General features: G+C 44.9%; 1 protein-coding gene across 1 annotated transcript in view; it reads right to left on the reverse strand.

The window, feature by feature from the left end:
* KMT2A (lysine methyltransferase 2A) overlaps positions 1-17,445 on the reverse strand; it is a 98,653-nt gene that overhangs the window by 40,311 nt on the left and 40,897 nt on the right. The window contains exons 2-8 of the mRNA XM_049778393.1: positions 14,451-14,520; positions 7,021-9,683; positions 5,013-5,190; positions 4,064-4,298; positions 2,214-2,278; positions 556-936; positions 35-108 (exon numbers count right to left, since the gene is read on the reverse strand). Of these exons, the coding sequence (XP_049634350.1) occupies positions 35-108; positions 556-936; positions 2,214-2,278; positions 4,064-4,298; positions 5,013-5,190; positions 7,021-9,683; positions 14,451-14,520 (3,666 nt within the window). The remainder of the gene's footprint in view (positions 1-34; positions 109-555; positions 937-2,213; positions 2,279-4,063; positions 4,299-5,012; positions 5,191-7,020; positions 9,684-14,450; positions 14,521-17,445) is intronic.

Consider the following 17,445-nt stretch of genomic DNA (forward strand, 5'->3'; position numbering starts at 1 on the left):
CTGATAAACTGCAAAGAAACAACACTCTCCTCACCTTTTCTTTTGGTTTTTGTTTTACAGGGATGCTTGGGCGGGGAGCCACTTTTTTCTGCTTGCTTTGCTCTGGACCTAAAAGAATTCAAAACAAGTTTACAGTCAGACACCAATAACTTTGAAGTCCACACTAAATAGCAATGACAATTTTAGGTCTAATGTGATGGACTGTGAAGAAAGAGGCATCTGCCTTAGAAATAAAAACAACTGCCAGGAGCAATTTCTGAGCCTGGAGCCAGGAATAACCCCTGAGCACTGCCGGGTGTGACCCAAAACCCCCCCCCCAAAAAAAAGAAATAAAAACAAAATGTTACACTCTAGGTATTAAATAGAAAACTATGACCAGATCTCCAACTTAACTCAAAGTCTTGCTCATAGTTTTGCTGATAGTCTTGTCTCATAGTTAAGACATTCTGTATGAATCCAAATTTTTCTTGAACCCAAAACTCCAAATGTATTTGGGGACATTCACTGTTCTCCTTGCCCCCACCCACCCAGTGACGCTTCCTGCCCGCTGCTCACCTGGGTCAGGCGGTGGCGGCTGCTTCTTCTTGGGCTCACTGGGAGCTGGCTTCGGAGCCTCTTTCCTGGGGGGCGCTGTGCTGGGCAGCTGGGCGGGGGGAGCTGATGCGGGCTGTGACACCTGCTTACTTGACTTCCTGGAAGCAGGAGTGGTTGCCTGTTTGGCTTCTGGTGCTGGGGCCGACACGGTGTTGTCATCACTCTTTTCCTCCACAACCTTTCTCGGGGGAGGGTCGCTATTGCTTTTCTTTGGGGCAGGATCCTCTCTGGCAGCGGGGGTAGGTTTCTGACTAGATTCCGCTACATTCTTCACTACACTGCTGCTCTCTTTGCTCTCTTTCTTTTCAGTGGTCTTTGACTTCTTCTCTTTCTTTTTCACAGCTAGGGGAAAAGGCAAATTCCCTGATCAATAAGAAAAATGTTATCTCCCTGAACGCTCCACCCTCCCCACTGCCCGCAGTGTTGAGAATCAGACTCAGGGCATCACAGATGCAAGGCAAGTGCTTTACCATGAAGTTGCATTCTTGAACCCAACATTTTTTTATTATTAAATTTTGGCTTGGGGGCCACACTCAGCAGTGCTCAGGGTTTACTCCTGACTGTGCTCAGGTACTCCTGGTATTGTTTGGGGAACAATCTGGGGTACTAGCAATCAAACCCTGGTTGGCCATGTACTAGGCAAATGTCCTACCTGCTATACTATCACTCCGGCCCCAAATTGGATATTTCTTTTTTTGGGGGGGGGTCACACCCAGCAGTGCTCAGGGGATACTCCTGGCTCCATGCTCAAAAATTGCTCCTGGCAGGCACAGGGGAACATATGGGACGCCAGGATTTGAACCAATGACCTTCTGCATCAAAGGCAAACGCCTTACCTCCATGCTATCTCTCTGGCCCCAAATTGGATATTTTTTTTATTTAAAACAGAAGTACAAAATAAATAAATAAAATAAAGAGTATATAGGGGCTGGAGAGAGAGTACAGGGAGTTAATGCACTTGCCTTGCATGCCGCTGACCCCAGTTTAATCCCAAGCACCATCCAGGGTCACTCCTGAGCAGAGCCAGGAATAGCTATTGAGCACTGCCAGGTGTGCCCCAACAACTGCACCCCACCAGCCCCACCTGTAAAACAAACAAACAAATAAAAAAAAACAAAAAGTACAAAGCAGGTGGGTCAGGAGTTGGAGCTATAGTACAGCAGGTAGAGCTGCTCAAAAAAAAGTGGGGCCGGTGAGGTGGCGCTACAGGTAAGGTGTCTGCCTTGCAAGTGCTAGCCAAGGAAGGACTGAGGTTCGATCCTCCGGCGTCCCATATGGTCCCCCCAAGCCAGGGGCAATTTCTGAGCGCTTAGCCAGGAGTAACCCCTGAGCAAACGGGTGTGGCCCCCACCCCCCAAGAAAAAAAACAAAAACAAAAACAAAGTACAAATTAGGTCAGAGGAAACTGGTAAAAAAATTTTTTCATTTCAACTTTAAAAGGACAAGGAAGATAGTACAGTGGGTAGAAAGCCTGTCTTACAAGTGGATCCTTGGAACTGCATAAGGTCCCCCATCACTGCAAGGAGGAGTGATTCCAGAGCCAGGAGTAAGTCCTAAGCAACACTGGTGTGACCCCAAAATAAGAAAAAACAAACCCAGAAGCATCTGTACAACACTACCTTTTGCTTGCTTCTGAAGGTAGGCTTTGGAAGGCATCCATTGTAGATTCTGACATTTCCTCATCCTAGGATAACAAGGAATACCACAAACTATATTTAGAAACAAAGCAATCAAAATTAGAGCTGATTTATATGCAAGAATCAGTGAGGCCTTATTCAGATTAATTCTGACAACTGAAACAGGACAGCTCGTTAGTCGAGTTAAAATCAGAACCTTGAGTCCTCAACTGGGCAAATTAACCTATCTTTGGAGCTAAAAGAAACAAATCCAAAGTTTTATTTCTCCTTCCCTCCCTCCCTTCCTTTTCTTTCTTTCCCTCCCTCCCTCCCTTCCTTTCTTGCTTGCTTTAGGGCCACTCCCTGTGGTGCTCAGGCACTGCTCCTAGATATGCACTCAGAAATTATTACTCTTGAAACGCTCAGGGGACTACAATGGGATGCTGAGATTCAAACCTGGATTGGCCATGTGGGAGGCAAATGCCCTACATGCTGTGCTATTGTTCTGGCCCCCAAAATTTTAGTTTTGGAGCCAGACAGTGGCGCAGTGGTAAGGCATTTGCCCTGCACATGGCTGAACTAGGATGGACCGCAGTTCAACCCCCGGCGTTCCATATGGTTCCCCAAGCCAGGAGCAATTTCTGAGCACATAGCTAGAAGTAGCCCCTGAGCTTCACTGGGTGTGGCCTAAAAACAAACAAAAAGTTTTAGTTCTTCAGTACATCTCAAATTTCTCATAACCAATACTGACTAGAACAGGCCGAATGAACAGTTGATATTCTTTTAGTTGCATCAGTCTTGCTCCCTGAATGGGTTAACTATTAATATCTGACTACAAAAATGCACTAAAATTACCTAGCAACTATGCTATATATTGCCACTAAAATGTTTTAAGTCTATCTTAAGGCTGACATGTATTTCAAGCCTCAACTTGATGAGATTCAAACTTGATTTAAAATTTCTTTGAATCCAATTCAACGCCCCAAAAGGTAGCACAATTTCACTCTCTCAAGTACCTTTAGACTGGTATGTGAATTGGCTCTCTTCACCCCACTACGGAAACTAAGACAGGAATCAGGCTGACGCTCTCACATTATCATTATCTCCAACTACAATCAACTGTCTCCCCTGGAAAAAACGGTTCCATAATCCTTCCAACTGTTTTGTTTTATAGACTGTTTTTATGTAACTTAGTCCTTCTTCATAAATATCCTATAAATATAGAATTTATTTATCCTGTATTTATTTGTATGCCAGGTTGAATATGAGATACTCAGTCCCCCAAATATCTTTGTGGAACTCTTGAGCTATTTGAAACATAGTCTGAGAATTTACCTATGACAGATTTACCTATAAAAGGACACTGAAAAGGAAGACAAGGTCATCAAAACTATGTGCCTCGAAAACACTGAGACAAAGAGCTAGGAAGAGACACAGGAATCAACTCTACTGACCAGGGCTCTGATGAGAACCATTTCTGGAGAGTCTGGGGAGTCTATTGACACATTCAGCAGTAGCTAGAAGCCCCATCTGGAGCTACTCTCGGATTGCAGACCTTCAACATTTAAATCTACTCAAATGAACTCAAAGGTAGTGCTTCAGCCACATTCACCCGTTTCAAGGGCTGAATAGTTACATCAAACTCCAGAGCTGAGATACCACTTCTCTGTACTGAGCAGAGCCCAAAGCCAGCCCCCTCCCAAAATGCAACTCAAGCCACACATCTGGGGACAGGGCAACTCAGCTGCACCAGGCTCCATCTGGAACATGGGTCTGCAGCACAAAGGCTCACAGGAACACACAACCTGTAGGGCAGGCTTCAGCCTGGGAGATGGGGGGAAATGTCCACTCACTTGCAGCACTGCTTCTTGATATTGCGGCCACCAAACTTGGGTTTGTCTAAGCAATTAGTACAAACACCACAGTCCTCAGGCACCTGGCAGCCCGGACACTGCCCACACCGCCGGGAGCGCCGCCCCTTCTTCACGGGAGGTTCCTGTGGTGCCTTGTTTCTGGTGACGGGTTTAATTGGTTTGATTGGGGGAGCAAGAGGTTCAGCTTCTTCTGAGCCAGCAATGGATGACTTGTCTGTAAGAGAAACCCACTGTTAGTACTCGGGAAAGCAACATCCATAGGGGAGTGGGGGAGAGTCTCAGAGTCCACTTATTTATCATATACATTCCAACCAGCATGTGGAGATGATTCGTGAGATCAAGGATGCATTCATGAAAACATTGAGACACAGAGCTCAGGGGTTGATTTAGATATAACCGCTGCAATGTTTTTAAATGCCTGTAACATGTAATGATGCCAGCAAAACTCCAAATACAGAAAACAAGACAATGTAAAGTCATTTGAGTAAATGAACTGTTGGTTTCCAATGCTGTCTGCATTATGAGCCATACCCTGGCCTTAGGGATGATGCTGTCTGGCCCCACAGAATGAGCCTCCCAGACCACCAGCCAGAGACTGACCTCTTGTAAATCGGGGTACAGATCAGTTCCCTGGGAATCACACCTAGGACACACGGGACAACACAGCCCCATTTCTCCTGCTCTTCCTTCACCGGGGTCCCTCACAGCATTGAGCATGCTTTGCCCTCTGGCCCTGGTTCCCTCATTGCCTCTCAGGCCTCTCCTCCCATAAAACTCATGCACAGTGTATTTTCTTATGACCTTTGTTTTCTGGCGGACCCAGCATCTCATACAAAGCTCTGAGAAGATTATGGGGTGCAACCAACACAACCTGCAAACAAACTGAGTATGTGAGCAAAGACTTGGGATGTGGCCGCTGTTGGCCTACCGTCATTCCCCATGGAAGACAGAATCTTCTCTCGCTCTTCCCAGGGTAAGGCACTCAGGGTGGGCATGTCGTCAGGAAACACGGCGCGTTTCCGGCCAAGGGCTACGGCAGCTCTTCTGCAGACATGTTTAATCCGGGGTCCTCGCACAGAGGTCTCCGAGGAATCGCTCTCTTGACCCTGAACATGAGGCAAAGCCAAAACAAACAATGAGCAGACAGATTGAAAAGTGAATTGAATGGGGCCAAGTGATGACAAACGAGAATCAACATAAATAACTCTAGTTATTCCCAGCTGTCAAAGTAATATATATATAACACAATCAAATAACTATTATAGCCTAAAACTGGCACCAAAAGATGGCTTATAATAAAAATTAGAAAAAGAAAAAAAGGGGAATCAGGCTAGGGAGATGGCCCCAAGAGTTAGCACATGAGCTTTACATACAGAAGGTCCAGTATAGACACCCCTGCACTGCAAGGGCCCCCCCCAGCACTGCTGGGAGCAACCCCCAATTCCAAAGTAAAGGCTGCTCCTTAGTGCTACCAAAACAAACAAATCAACTAAGCTTTCTATTTCCAAAGATAATACTTTACAGGTTTTTTTTACTCAAAATGCAAACTACAGATCACAATCAACAGCAAATTTAGTCTAAGTTAAGTCTATTCAAGCCAGAGAAGTGTTGCAGGAAATAATCTATAACCAGAAGTGTAATGAGACTCCAAACAAAAATGCCTTATAATTAGAATCACTCCAACTATCACTAGGAGGATAACCAAAACCATGCAATATGGCATCAGAAATCCTTCCACCACATCAAGTTAGACCATCTCCTTCCCCAAAGCATTACAGAACAAAAACAAGGCCCAAAGTGAAACAACATTTCGAACAGGTTTTGGGCCAGAGTGATAGTATAACAGGTAGGGTGCTTGCCTTGCACACAGCTGACCAGAATTTGATCCCCTGTACCTCATATGGTCCTTTGAGTCCAACAAGAGTGATCCCTGAGCCTGAATACGCATCCCAACTACCCCTTCTCCTCCTGAATAAAATAATAAAAAAGTAAAAACAACAACAACAAAAACAAGTTTTTAGGCTGAATGAATGATAGCTCAGCAGCCTATGCACACATGAGGCTCAGGTTTGATCCTGGCACCTCAGGGTGCCCAGAGTGGTGCCAGGACTGACCTCTGAGCAGAGCCACAAAGCATTTCCACAACACCAACAGATATGGCCCAAAAACAAATAAAAAGAACTTTGTGACCACCTTAACCAGAAAGAGAACATTGTGATAAATATACATCTACTATTAAAAGTTTAAATAATCAAAAGACCAGTAAGTTTTCTCTAAAAACAGGCAGTACCTAAACCATTCTGTTAAAAAGCAGGCCTGAGGGATAGCACAGCAAATAGGAAGGGCACTTGCCTTGTCCCTACTAACTCAGCCTCAAACCTCAGCACTAAAATATGAGTCCCGCTTAGGACTAAGCCCTGATACTGCTGGGGATGTGCACGTCCATAAAACAAAAACAACACAAACAACACGTACACAAAGCACTGTCCTTTGTAATAACTTATCTGTAATCAGACTAACTAACTGAATTCTACAACATTTCTCTTCCTCACTTCCTTTCACAAGCAATTACTATCTATTGTTCTACTCACTCACTCCATAGAGGAAGAAAGTACAATGCGTGTCAAATAAAAAAACGTGACCACAAAATTTAGTCATAGACTCCACTAGGTAGAGACACCTCAGCAATCTCTAGATACACCAACCTGGCTTGGCCCAACTCTTCAAACAAGCTTTATAGTTTCCAACTTGCCCCCATTGATTTCCTCCACTTGGAATGTTCCTCCACCCTATCAGAACCCTGCCAAGCCTTACAGGACCACTGTCATAGCTACCATACACTGCCTGACTCCTACAAACCAGTGTCAAAGAAACAGCTTACTTCAGAGTGTGGGCTCAAAACGCTGGATATTCAAAAAGAAATTGGCAAAGAGTACCTGTGCTTTGGGCTGGTCCGTCTGTTTAAGACTCTTGCTCTTCTCAATTTTGCACAGCTGGGCTTTGGCCTTTTTTAGGAGGCTGGCAACCCTCTTGTCAGTCATTGGAAGCTTGTCTGCCTGAGCCAACATGGAGCCTATGGAGGAAGTGGAATGTTTAACAGTGCTAGATGAAGGAGCAGAAAGGCTGAGGGCTTTCTCCTTCTCCAGGGATGGGGCAGTTGGGCCGAGGTCCAGGTTGGTTTTTTCCAGATTTCCTCTCCCTTTTTTGATAAGGATTTTGGTTTTGACAGCTGTCGAATCCCCAAGAGTCACAGAAGCAATTTCAGTCCCAGAATCGAGTGATGAAGACTTCTTCCGCCCACTTGCCTTTTGGGCAGAAGACGAAGCGACCACATCTTCACCCACAACCTTCTCTTTGGAAACCCTACCCACGGAATACAAAGCCGTGCTACTCTGAATCTCTGCTCCCTTCCTCCTTTTCTCTTTCCTGGACTCGCGTTTATTCTCTTTTTCTCTCTCCCGGTCTCTCTCTCTACTCTTGTCCTTCTCCACGCTCTTGTCCGCGTCTCGATCTTTGGACAGCTCCTCGGGGGCCTTGTCCTTATTTCTCCCTCGGTCGCTCTGAGAGCCTGGAGTAAACCAAGGGAAAAGAGGCGAAGGGCTGCTGGACGAAAACGGCTCGGCCGGAGCGCCGGGCTGCTTCCTTGCTCTCTGGCTTTTCTCGGTTGTTTCCCCAGACTGAGTCAGGGAATGAGAAGGAAAAGTAAAAGTTGGGTTTAAGGCACTAGTGGCAAGAGGACTAACAGAAATGCTTAAGGAGGAAGAGACAGACGATGGCGGGGTGAGAGGCGAGAGCTCCGAAGTGCTAAGCCTTCCACTTCTTGTCCTCATGGAGTGAGACGGAGACCTGGGCTCAGATCGAATGGGACTGAACACTTTCCGCTTCCTTTTCCTGCTGGACACCCCAGAGGAGGTTGTCCCGGCAGAAGCCCGATTACTGGGCAAGGTGACAGATTCAAATATTCTGGAGTGCGCCTCACTTGGAGTAAACCTCGGGGCTCTCAGAAGAGGGCTCCGCTTGTGCAGGTCGAAGCGCGTTCCCGAGTGGAGTGGTGAGAACAGCCGGGCCGAAGCGGCCGACCCGGCTGGGGAGAAGCCAGGGGCGAACCCCACGTCCTCGGGGGTGAGCGGCGGGGGTCGGAAGTTATCGAATATTGGTTTGCGAATCAGACCTTCTTTGGCATACTTGGCTGAGGAAAAGTACTGTGGCTCCGACCTCGAATGCTTTAAGGAAGTCCACTTGAACGTCGGTTCTCGCAGGATCGATTTTCGCTTCCCTGGCAGGGGTGCGGCCGAGGCGGGCAGGAAGGGTGAAGCGAGCGGGATGGTGGGTGGCATGAGCCAGGGCGTGTGGTCAGCGAGGCTGGAGGCTGGCTGCAGCGGTGGCGGCGGGGGGCTGAGCAGGGGTGGCGGTGGTGAGGAGGAGCTGGGCTGCGGGGGCACAGTGGGCAGCGTGGGCAACTTCTTGGCCGCTCTGGACCCGAAACTCCTCTCCGACACCGAATACCTGCGGCTCCGGCGATCACTGCTCTCGTTCTCGGGGGACTGGGGCAGGGGCAGGGGCAGTGGAGGATGGACTTCGGGGGTCTCGCTGCGCTCCTCGGGCAGGCCCTGGATCTCCTCGGAGACCTGGGAGTCTATGGAGGTATCGACGCTGGGGCTGCTGGAGCGCGACGAGTCGGAGGACATCTGGGAGGAGTGCTGGGATGTGGCGCTGGACTTCTCAGACGAGCCACAGGAGGTGGCGCTGAACCTGCTGTTGGGGGTGGCCTCCAGTCGGGCGATTTTGATGGGTGGGTCGTAGTCCTCATCCTCAATGAAGCGCCGGGGGGTCTTGATGATGCGCGAGGAGATGGCGCTGACCACGGGCATGATGAACTGCCTGATATTCTTCACCTGCGTCTTCACCTTCCTCCCTTGCAACTGGGCCGCTTCCTTCTCGATCTTCTTCTGGGCCCCCTTTTTGGCCCGCTGCAAGAGCTGTTTGGCAATGGTGGCATCTGTCCGTTTGGAGGAAGGAATGATCCTGACCGGCTTGATACGGCGCGGGCTCTGTCTCACCACCGACTTGTCCTCCTTCGAGAGTGGGGGGCTTCCCTCCTTGTCCTTGCGGACCCGTTGGGCCTTCTCCAGCTCCGAGCTGAGGAGCAAATCTGGGGGCGTCTTGGCCCTCTCGTTGGACGGCGGCCTTCCTCGCCTGCGGACAATCTGCACCCCCTTCCTTCCCAGTTGAAGTTTCCCTGTCTTAAACTTAGACTTGAGAGGAGACAGTTTACCTGCTCTTAATTTTTTAATCTTTGTGGCTTGCTGGAAAGTCGCAGAAGGGGTCCGTTTAATTTTTTTCAGGCTATCTTCTTTGCTCCCCTTGGGTAACTCTGAAATGTCCTTGCCGTGTGTGATTTTGATTTTGACTCCAGGGAAGGTGGGTGGTCTTCCTCGCTTCTTTTCTAAATTTTTGGAATCTTTCTTCTTAATTTTATCTCCAGATTTGGTCTCTGTTTTACTTAGAGGGGGAAACACGGGTGGATCTGAGAGGAGGGCTGGACTTCGGTCAGGGCCACTTCTAGGTCTCCCGCGAGGTTTCCGAGGACTACTTTTAACTGCATATAGAAATTAAACAATGAAGAGCATATATTTAGCTTTGCAGACAAGTATTAACTAAGCTGAATATAATTCAGCACTAGCCACTTTGTACCAAACTCTATTTGGAGCTAATGAGTCCATAAAACATCTTAATTGTGCTTAGAATCTTTTCAACAAGATCTTGCCACAAGGAAATCAAGTCAATTACATTCCACCAAAAGAACGTTTAGTTCCTTTTATTTTTTTGATAGAGAAGTAATATAAGAGGTTTTCAACTGAGCAATTAAAAAGCAAAACTGGTTTTCTTGCACCTTTAGGTCCTGAATTCAAAATGAAAGTCAGTCCTGAGGCAAGTGCAGCAGTACAGCAGGTAGATTATTTGCCTTGTATGCAGCTAACCCGGGTTTGATCCCTAACATCCCAAATGGTTGCCCAAACCCTTCAGGAGTGATCCCTACCCAACAGAGCCAGGAGTAACCTCTGAACATCGCTGGGTATGGTCCAAAAAGAAATAAAGTCTCTCCCCAAAAATCTGTATTACCTTGACCATACTCTAATCACAAACACGAACATTTGAGCACATGCTCATAGCCAGTTAACCCAGCTTTACAATTCAGATGTTTGTTTTAATAAAATTAACCAAGTGTTCTTCAATCAATAACAAACCAATTTCTACAGGAATAAGTTCCTAGGCAGCTAGCTCAACATCCTCTATTTACAGTTTTGGCAAAATAAACTAAGGAAGTTTTATTGAGTCATAACTTCTCACTTCTGAGAGGTGAAAATACGATCTGCAAACTCAGTGGTATGTGCATTACTTGGTGAAATGACATATGTCCACGATCTATCCTCCCTACCTGGGTTCTTAAATGAATTAGTCCCAGGTTGCAAAAAAAAAAAAAAAACATGCAATCTACTAAATCAGATTTCATCAATTCTCAAGAAAAGAATATGCCAACTAATCAGTCTAATTTTCTACTTGTCAAAAGATTTAAGAAAATAAGACTGTTTTCTAAAATTCTTTGTACAACTTGTTCTTCTAAATGTATTGAATTATTTTGGAACTGGAATGGATACGGTACCTGCGTTGCATGAGGCCAAACCGGTTCGATTCCTGGCACCCTGTATGGGTGCCCCTAGCCTACCAGGAGTGATTCCTGAATGTAGAGCCAGGAATAAGCCCTGAGATACCACAGGTATAGCAAGAAAAAAAAAAAAGAAGTACCTGATCTACCATATCATCTCTTCCTTCATAACTTATAACGTTGTATGTTCTACCAAGGCTAAAACTCCCCCTAATAGGAACCAACAATTTACTATCATAAAGTTGGACATTATAGATACTGAAACAAACTTCCTAATGGAACAGAAATAAACAAAGGTCTTATTCACCTTTTAAAATATACTTCCTTTACCAATTAATTTCAGCATTCTCTTAACAGTTAAGGGAACAGATCTTCTATTCTCAACAAATAATTACAACATCAGCACAGAAATCATGTTTCATTTCTTGAAAATAAGAGCAACCACCAAAAAGAGGTTGAATTAGCAATCTGAACTCTGACCCAGAAGTACATGCCAAGATTTCTTATCATCATGATAGACTTCAACATGGCCACCAGAGGGCCATTTCAGATAATTCTAAAATCCTCTTCTATCCGACTCTAAAAAAATCTTTGGGGCTGGAGCAGTAGCACAGAAGGTAGGTACTTGTCTTACATATGGCTGACCCAGATTCTATCTCCAGCATACCAGAATCCCCCAAGCCTGCCATGTGTGATCCCTGAGTGCAGAGTAAGCTCTGAATACCACTGGAAGTGGCCCAAATGCAAAAAATATTTGTTTAAAGGGTGGTGTGGGGGACAGAACAAATAGTAAGGGAAGTAAAATGCTTGACTTGCTAGAAGTCCACCCATTGGTCCCCTGACCACTGCCAGGAGTGAATCCTGAACATTGCAGGGTGTGACCACAAAAGCAAAATCAAAAATGGGGAGGAAAAAAAAAGCTTTATTAGCAGAAGAGTCAATTCTGTTAACTTCTAAAGTCATTTCCAATAGCACATTTCCTTGCAAAGTTGCTGATTTTATGCCCCCTCCCAAATGTTGGCGCTGGCCAGAAAGATGGTGCAGTGGGTCAAATGCTTGCCTTGCACAGAGCCAATCTGGTTATATCCCAGTACCACAAGCACTCCAGAAATTATCCCTGAGCAGAGTAACAGTATGGCCTGATGTGGCACAAAAAAAAAAAAAAGCAGCCAGGTGTAAATAAACATTATTTGAGGCTTTCGCAGAGTCCAATATTACTTAAAACTGTAGTGTATAGGATGGGGCCGGAGCACTAACCTAGGATAGACCGTGATTTGATCCCCAGCGTTCCATATGGTCCCCCAAGCCAGGAACAATTTCTGAGTGCATAGCCAGGAGTAACCCCTGAGCATCACCGGATGTGAACCCAAAACAAAAAAAAAACTAACAAAAAAAGGGCCAAAGTGGTGGCACAAGTGGTAAGGCATTTGCCTTGCGTGTACTAGCCTAGGATGGGATGGACCATGGTTTGATCCTCCAATGTCCCATATGGTCCCCCAAGTCAGGAGCGATTTCTGAGCACATAGCCAGAAGTAACCCCTGAGCGTCACAGGTGTGGCCCCAAAACCAAAAACTAACAACAAAAGAAACAATCTGGGGGCCTAGAGAGATAGCACAGCGGCGTTTGCCTTGCAAGCAGCCGATCCAGGACCAAAGGTGGTTGGTTCGAATCCTGGTGTCCCATATGGTCCCTCGTGCCTGCCAGGAGCTATTTCTGAGCAGACAGCCAGGAGTAATCCCTGAGCATCACCGGGTGTGACCCAAAAACCAAAAACCAAAAAAAAAAAGAGCAAAGAAACAACCTGTAGGTATAGGGGCCTGAGCATTAGCACAGCAGATAGGGCATTTGCCTCGCATGCTGACAACCCAGATTCAATCCCCAGTATCCCACTTGGTCCCCTGAGCCTGCCAGGAGTGATTTCTGAGTGCAGAGCCAGGAGTAACCCGAGGTCTGCCAAGTGTGGCCCAAAAACAAAAACAAAAACAAAACAATAGATACAATGATTATGTGGGACAACAAACAGCAAACTAGAGTATGAAGTTTTAAGATTCCATCACTACATAGAGCTCCTGAAATGCTACTGAAAACCCACCATTTCAAAAAGAAAAAATGTTCATCTATATGTACTTGATTTAGATTACTATAGATGGCTCTTAAATAAAGCCCAAAATGCTAACAACATCATTAAGATAATATCAAAGAGCAAAAATACACTAAGGACATATTTAACTAGATTGTCTATTCACATAAAAATCAAAGAAAAACCCATCCAAGAAATCAGAATGGCAGTGCTAACGGGAAGTGTTGCTCCCATCAGAGATCTCTGCCTCTCCACAAGCCACAAAGTGCCTTTTCCACTGAGTATTGATTATCTCAGTCGAGAAATTAAAGACATTCTAGATATTTTCTTGGTCAGCACAATGACAAACTGCTTATGAATAGAAATATTCCCATATCATTTCATCTTGCTTATTTTTACACAACCTTTCAAAGATGAGATAGTTTCATCATGTATATATACATATATAGAGAAAATAAAATACATACTGTATTCCATAGAGCAGGGGTCTCAAACTCAATTTACCTGGGGGGCCGCAGGAGGCAAAGTCGAGGTGAGGCAGGGCCACAAAAGGGATTTCGCTTACCAAATATTAACAATAAAAAAATTGCGTTAGTAAGAAAAAAAATCGCAAAAAATCACATTAAACATTTGCATACCCCGAACGAAACTGTTTGGGGTATGCGAATGTTTAATGCGATTTTTTTCTTACTAATGCGATTTTTATTGTGATTATTCGGTATGCGAATAATCCCAAATACTGCGATATTTGAAGGCTGGCTGCGGGCCACAAAATGTTGTACGGAGGGCTGCAAATGGCCTGCGGGCCACAAGTTTGAGACCCCTGCTATAGAGCATGCATATATATATATATTCTATGACATATGTGCTTAATATATATGAATGCTTTGAGGACAGATCTGATGGTGCTCAGGGACTACTTTTGGCTCAGCAAAATGTGTAGGGATCACTCCCAGGGGTGCTCAGGGAATTATGTGGTATTGGGAATCAAATACCAGGCCTCCTCCATGCAAGGTATGCACATTAACCCTTTGAGCTATCCATATGGCCTGGTAACAATATCCTAATTTCCATTCTTTAACAACAGTAGACCAAATTTCATATGAAAATCAGTGGCCAAGGATTGGAAACACAGCTCCAGAGGCACTGGTTCAATCCCCATTATCACACACACACCCCGCCCCAGAACTACTAGGTTAGATTCTGTGGCCCCCAATATTCAAGCCAAAGTACTGTCCAAAGTCTACCCTCCACAACAGTAATGGCAAAATTATTTCCAGTATCATAAATACTGCCAAATAATTCAAAACACATATTCAGGGTGCTGATCATAGGTTACCTTTATGTGCCTACCTTGTTTTCTAATCACTCAATGGAAATCTACCCTTCTATACTTCAAAATTTCCAGAGAGAAACTATTTATTATACCAAGCGAGTAGCCTGCCAGAGAAGAGTCTCATAAAGAGGTTGAGTTCATAAGTTTCTTCCTAGAGAAGGTGAGAAGGGAAAGAGGCACAAAACTGCCAGCATCTGAGACCTTCTTCTGAACGCTGAGGACAGGGCAGTCACAATCTGATCACAAACACGACCAAGGCCCCATGCGCTTCATTGGCCATACCTGAAGGAGACCTCGTGGGGCTTCGTACTCTGACTTCTTCATCTGAGCCAAAACCTAAGAACTGCTCATCCTACAACAAAGGAAAATTATTTTAAAATCAGAAGCAAAAAAAAAAAAAAAGCACAAAATGTAAACATATCCCCAAGAAATGCCCAGAGGAGACACAATGACTTTAGAAAATTAGCCTCTAATAATTAATGAATCATCATTCATAGAGCTACTATTTAATAACTCATATTGGAATAAATGAACCCGGTTGTACAGCTTTCCTACAAAAAAAGGAGCTGTGTTATATTTGAACAAAGCACTGAAATGTCATCTTTGGTACCTAGTACAGAGGGAACAGTCCTAAATTTCAAACGGAAGCTACAGCCCGAAATAATTCAAATAAGCAAATCAGTATAATAGCAGAAATATACAACCCCATTAAAATGAATATTTTCAACAAGTATTTAAGTCTACAAACACATAAGGAATAATATAAATCCTATCATAATCTTGCCTCTTCAATATTAATCGAGACTGAAATTGCCATCGTCGTCAGTTCCTTAACTCAGGAGTTGACATTCAGATGTGATTTCTATACGTTTTGAGATCCAAAGATTCTCAACGTGCATTTTATGGCATCATTTGAAAATGCCCTGTGATAAGAGACTTAATGGTGGGCAGCAAAATTTGAGAAAGGGGTCACAAGCTGAGCACATACACGGGTGCCACGGTCACCGAGAGCTTGGAAGCAGCGGACTGTCATGACAGTACCACCTAGAAAAGGCCAAATCTGCTCTTTACCTCCAACTTGGCACCTACCCTTAAAAACAAGTACTCCGGCTTTCACCTATTATAAACAAGTTCTCAAGAAAGCTGATCTGTGTAAACAGACTGAGTAGTATACAGTCATGATTCAGGGCTAAGTAAGTACTTTACAGAGGGGGAAAGAGAGAATTTCCAATACCAGCAACAAAATCCACATAAAGCGAGAACAAAATGTTAAATAATAATAAAAAAAAAAGGTATGCAAAACACTGAAGCTTAAAATGTATACTAATAACTCCAATCTAAGTTCCGGCAAATAAAGACCCTGAGGTTTGCTCTCAAGAAAGGCCATATATGTGGACTGCCTCTAAGTGTTTTCTGGAGAAGCAAGCGCTTGCCCAGTTAGTTAAAGATGAGACATATGAGTACTCGGTTTAATTATTTATTCCTAAAATGGAATAGATGAACAAGTTCATGCAACCTTGGAGACATATTAGTAGGCTCTGCAATTAAAAGAGAAATGCTTTTGAAAAGTAAAAACATTTATGGCCAAGATTTTTCAGACAATACTCTGGAGATATTATTAGAATCTAAAAAAGATGGCTGTCTTGAGATTGCTAAAAATTATTCTTCAGAGATCTGAGAAAGAGTAAAAGGATGAGGTGCCTGCCTCCATATACCCCAAGGAATGGTCCTGGTACAGAGCCATGAAATAGCCCCTGGGAATCAGTTGGTATGGTACAAAAACCTAAAAGTAATTCACCCACTTTAAAAAGATTCATAAAACATATGTACTAAAATGCAGGTAAGGCTCTTGCCAGGTACGTGGCTAATCTGGGTTTGATCCCCAGTATCCCATGTGGTCCCCAAGTCCACCAGATGTGATTCCTAAGTGCAAAGCAAGAAGCACTGTGAGGGAAGGCTCAAAAGAAAAAAACTCAAACAAATGAAAAAAAAAATGTGCTTGAATAGCAAAGGTTTGACCTCTGGAACCTTTTCATAAAAAATGGTTGGCTTAATTTCTTTTTCCATTTCTTTGGGGCCACACCCAGTAGTACTAAGGGTCACTTTTGACTCTGCACTCAAAAATCGCTCCTGGCAGGCTTAGGGGACCATATATGATGCTGGGGATCAAACTCAGGTCAGCCGTGTGCAAGGCAAATGCCAGACCCATTGTGCTATCACTCTGGCCCACTAAATTTTTTTAAGAAGTGGTGGATTTGGGGGCCCGGAGAGATAGCACAGCGGCGTTTGCCTTGCAAGCAGCCGATCCAGGACCAAAGGTAGTTGGTTCGAATCCCGGTGTCCCATATGGTCCCCCGTGCCTGCCAGGAGCTATTTCTGAGCAGACAGCCAGGAGTAACCACTAAGCATCGCCGGGTGTGGCCCAAAAACCAAAAAAAAAAAAAAAAAAAGAAGTGGTAGATTTGGGTCACACCCCAAGGTGCTTAGGGTCTATTCTTGGCTTCTGGAATGACCCCTGGCAATACTCAAGAGACCACATGTGATGTCAGGGATTTGCTCCAGGATCAGCTACTTGCAAGGCAAATGCCTCAAACTTTGGTTACTCAGGCCCTAGTTCCTGACTTACTCTTTTCCTACATTATTCTCTTAGAACAATCTGCTAATCTACACGCATTTCAAAGATACTTGGGAATCAGAATTACACTGTTAAATGCATGAAATTATGCTCCATGGGCAGCTGAAGGGAGGGAATTCCAGCAACCATACACACACACAATAACCAACAGGTAAAGTAACCAAGCAGTTAATTAGACTGAAAAGTTTGACTTTGGGACCAGAAATAAAAGTATAGTGGGTACATCTGACTTGCATGTGGCTGACCAGGGTTTGATCATCCCATATGGTCCCCTGAGCATGGCCAGGCATAATTCCTGGGTGCATAGCCAGGAGTAACCCCCGAACACCACCAGATGTGGCCCTAAACAAAAAGAACACCTCTACTTAACTCTGAACTTCCATGAAAGAGCCCTAAAAATTTTCAACTGGAGCAGAAAGTTGGCTCAAAGGACAGAAGAAGCATGAGCTGTGAGACCCTCCCAACAATGCACGGACCCCCAGCATCTTGGCATCTTGCCTGGTGGACCCCTCACACACTGACAGGTGTAGTCCCAAAACAAAACAAACAGCACGACATGTCAGGAGAGGCAAGTGGAGAACGCCCTGGGAAAGCCACAGTCAGAGGCCAGCTGGAATGCACAGGGCCCGGAAAGAGGCAGAG

This window comes from Suncus etruscus, chromosome 8 (genome assembly GCF_024139225.1).
Source record: "Suncus etruscus isolate mSunEtr1 chromosome 8, mSunEtr1.pri.cur, whole genome shotgun sequence".
NCBI classification, from domain to species: domain Eukaryota; kingdom Metazoa; phylum Chordata; class Mammalia; order Eulipotyphla; family Soricidae; genus Suncus; species Suncus etruscus.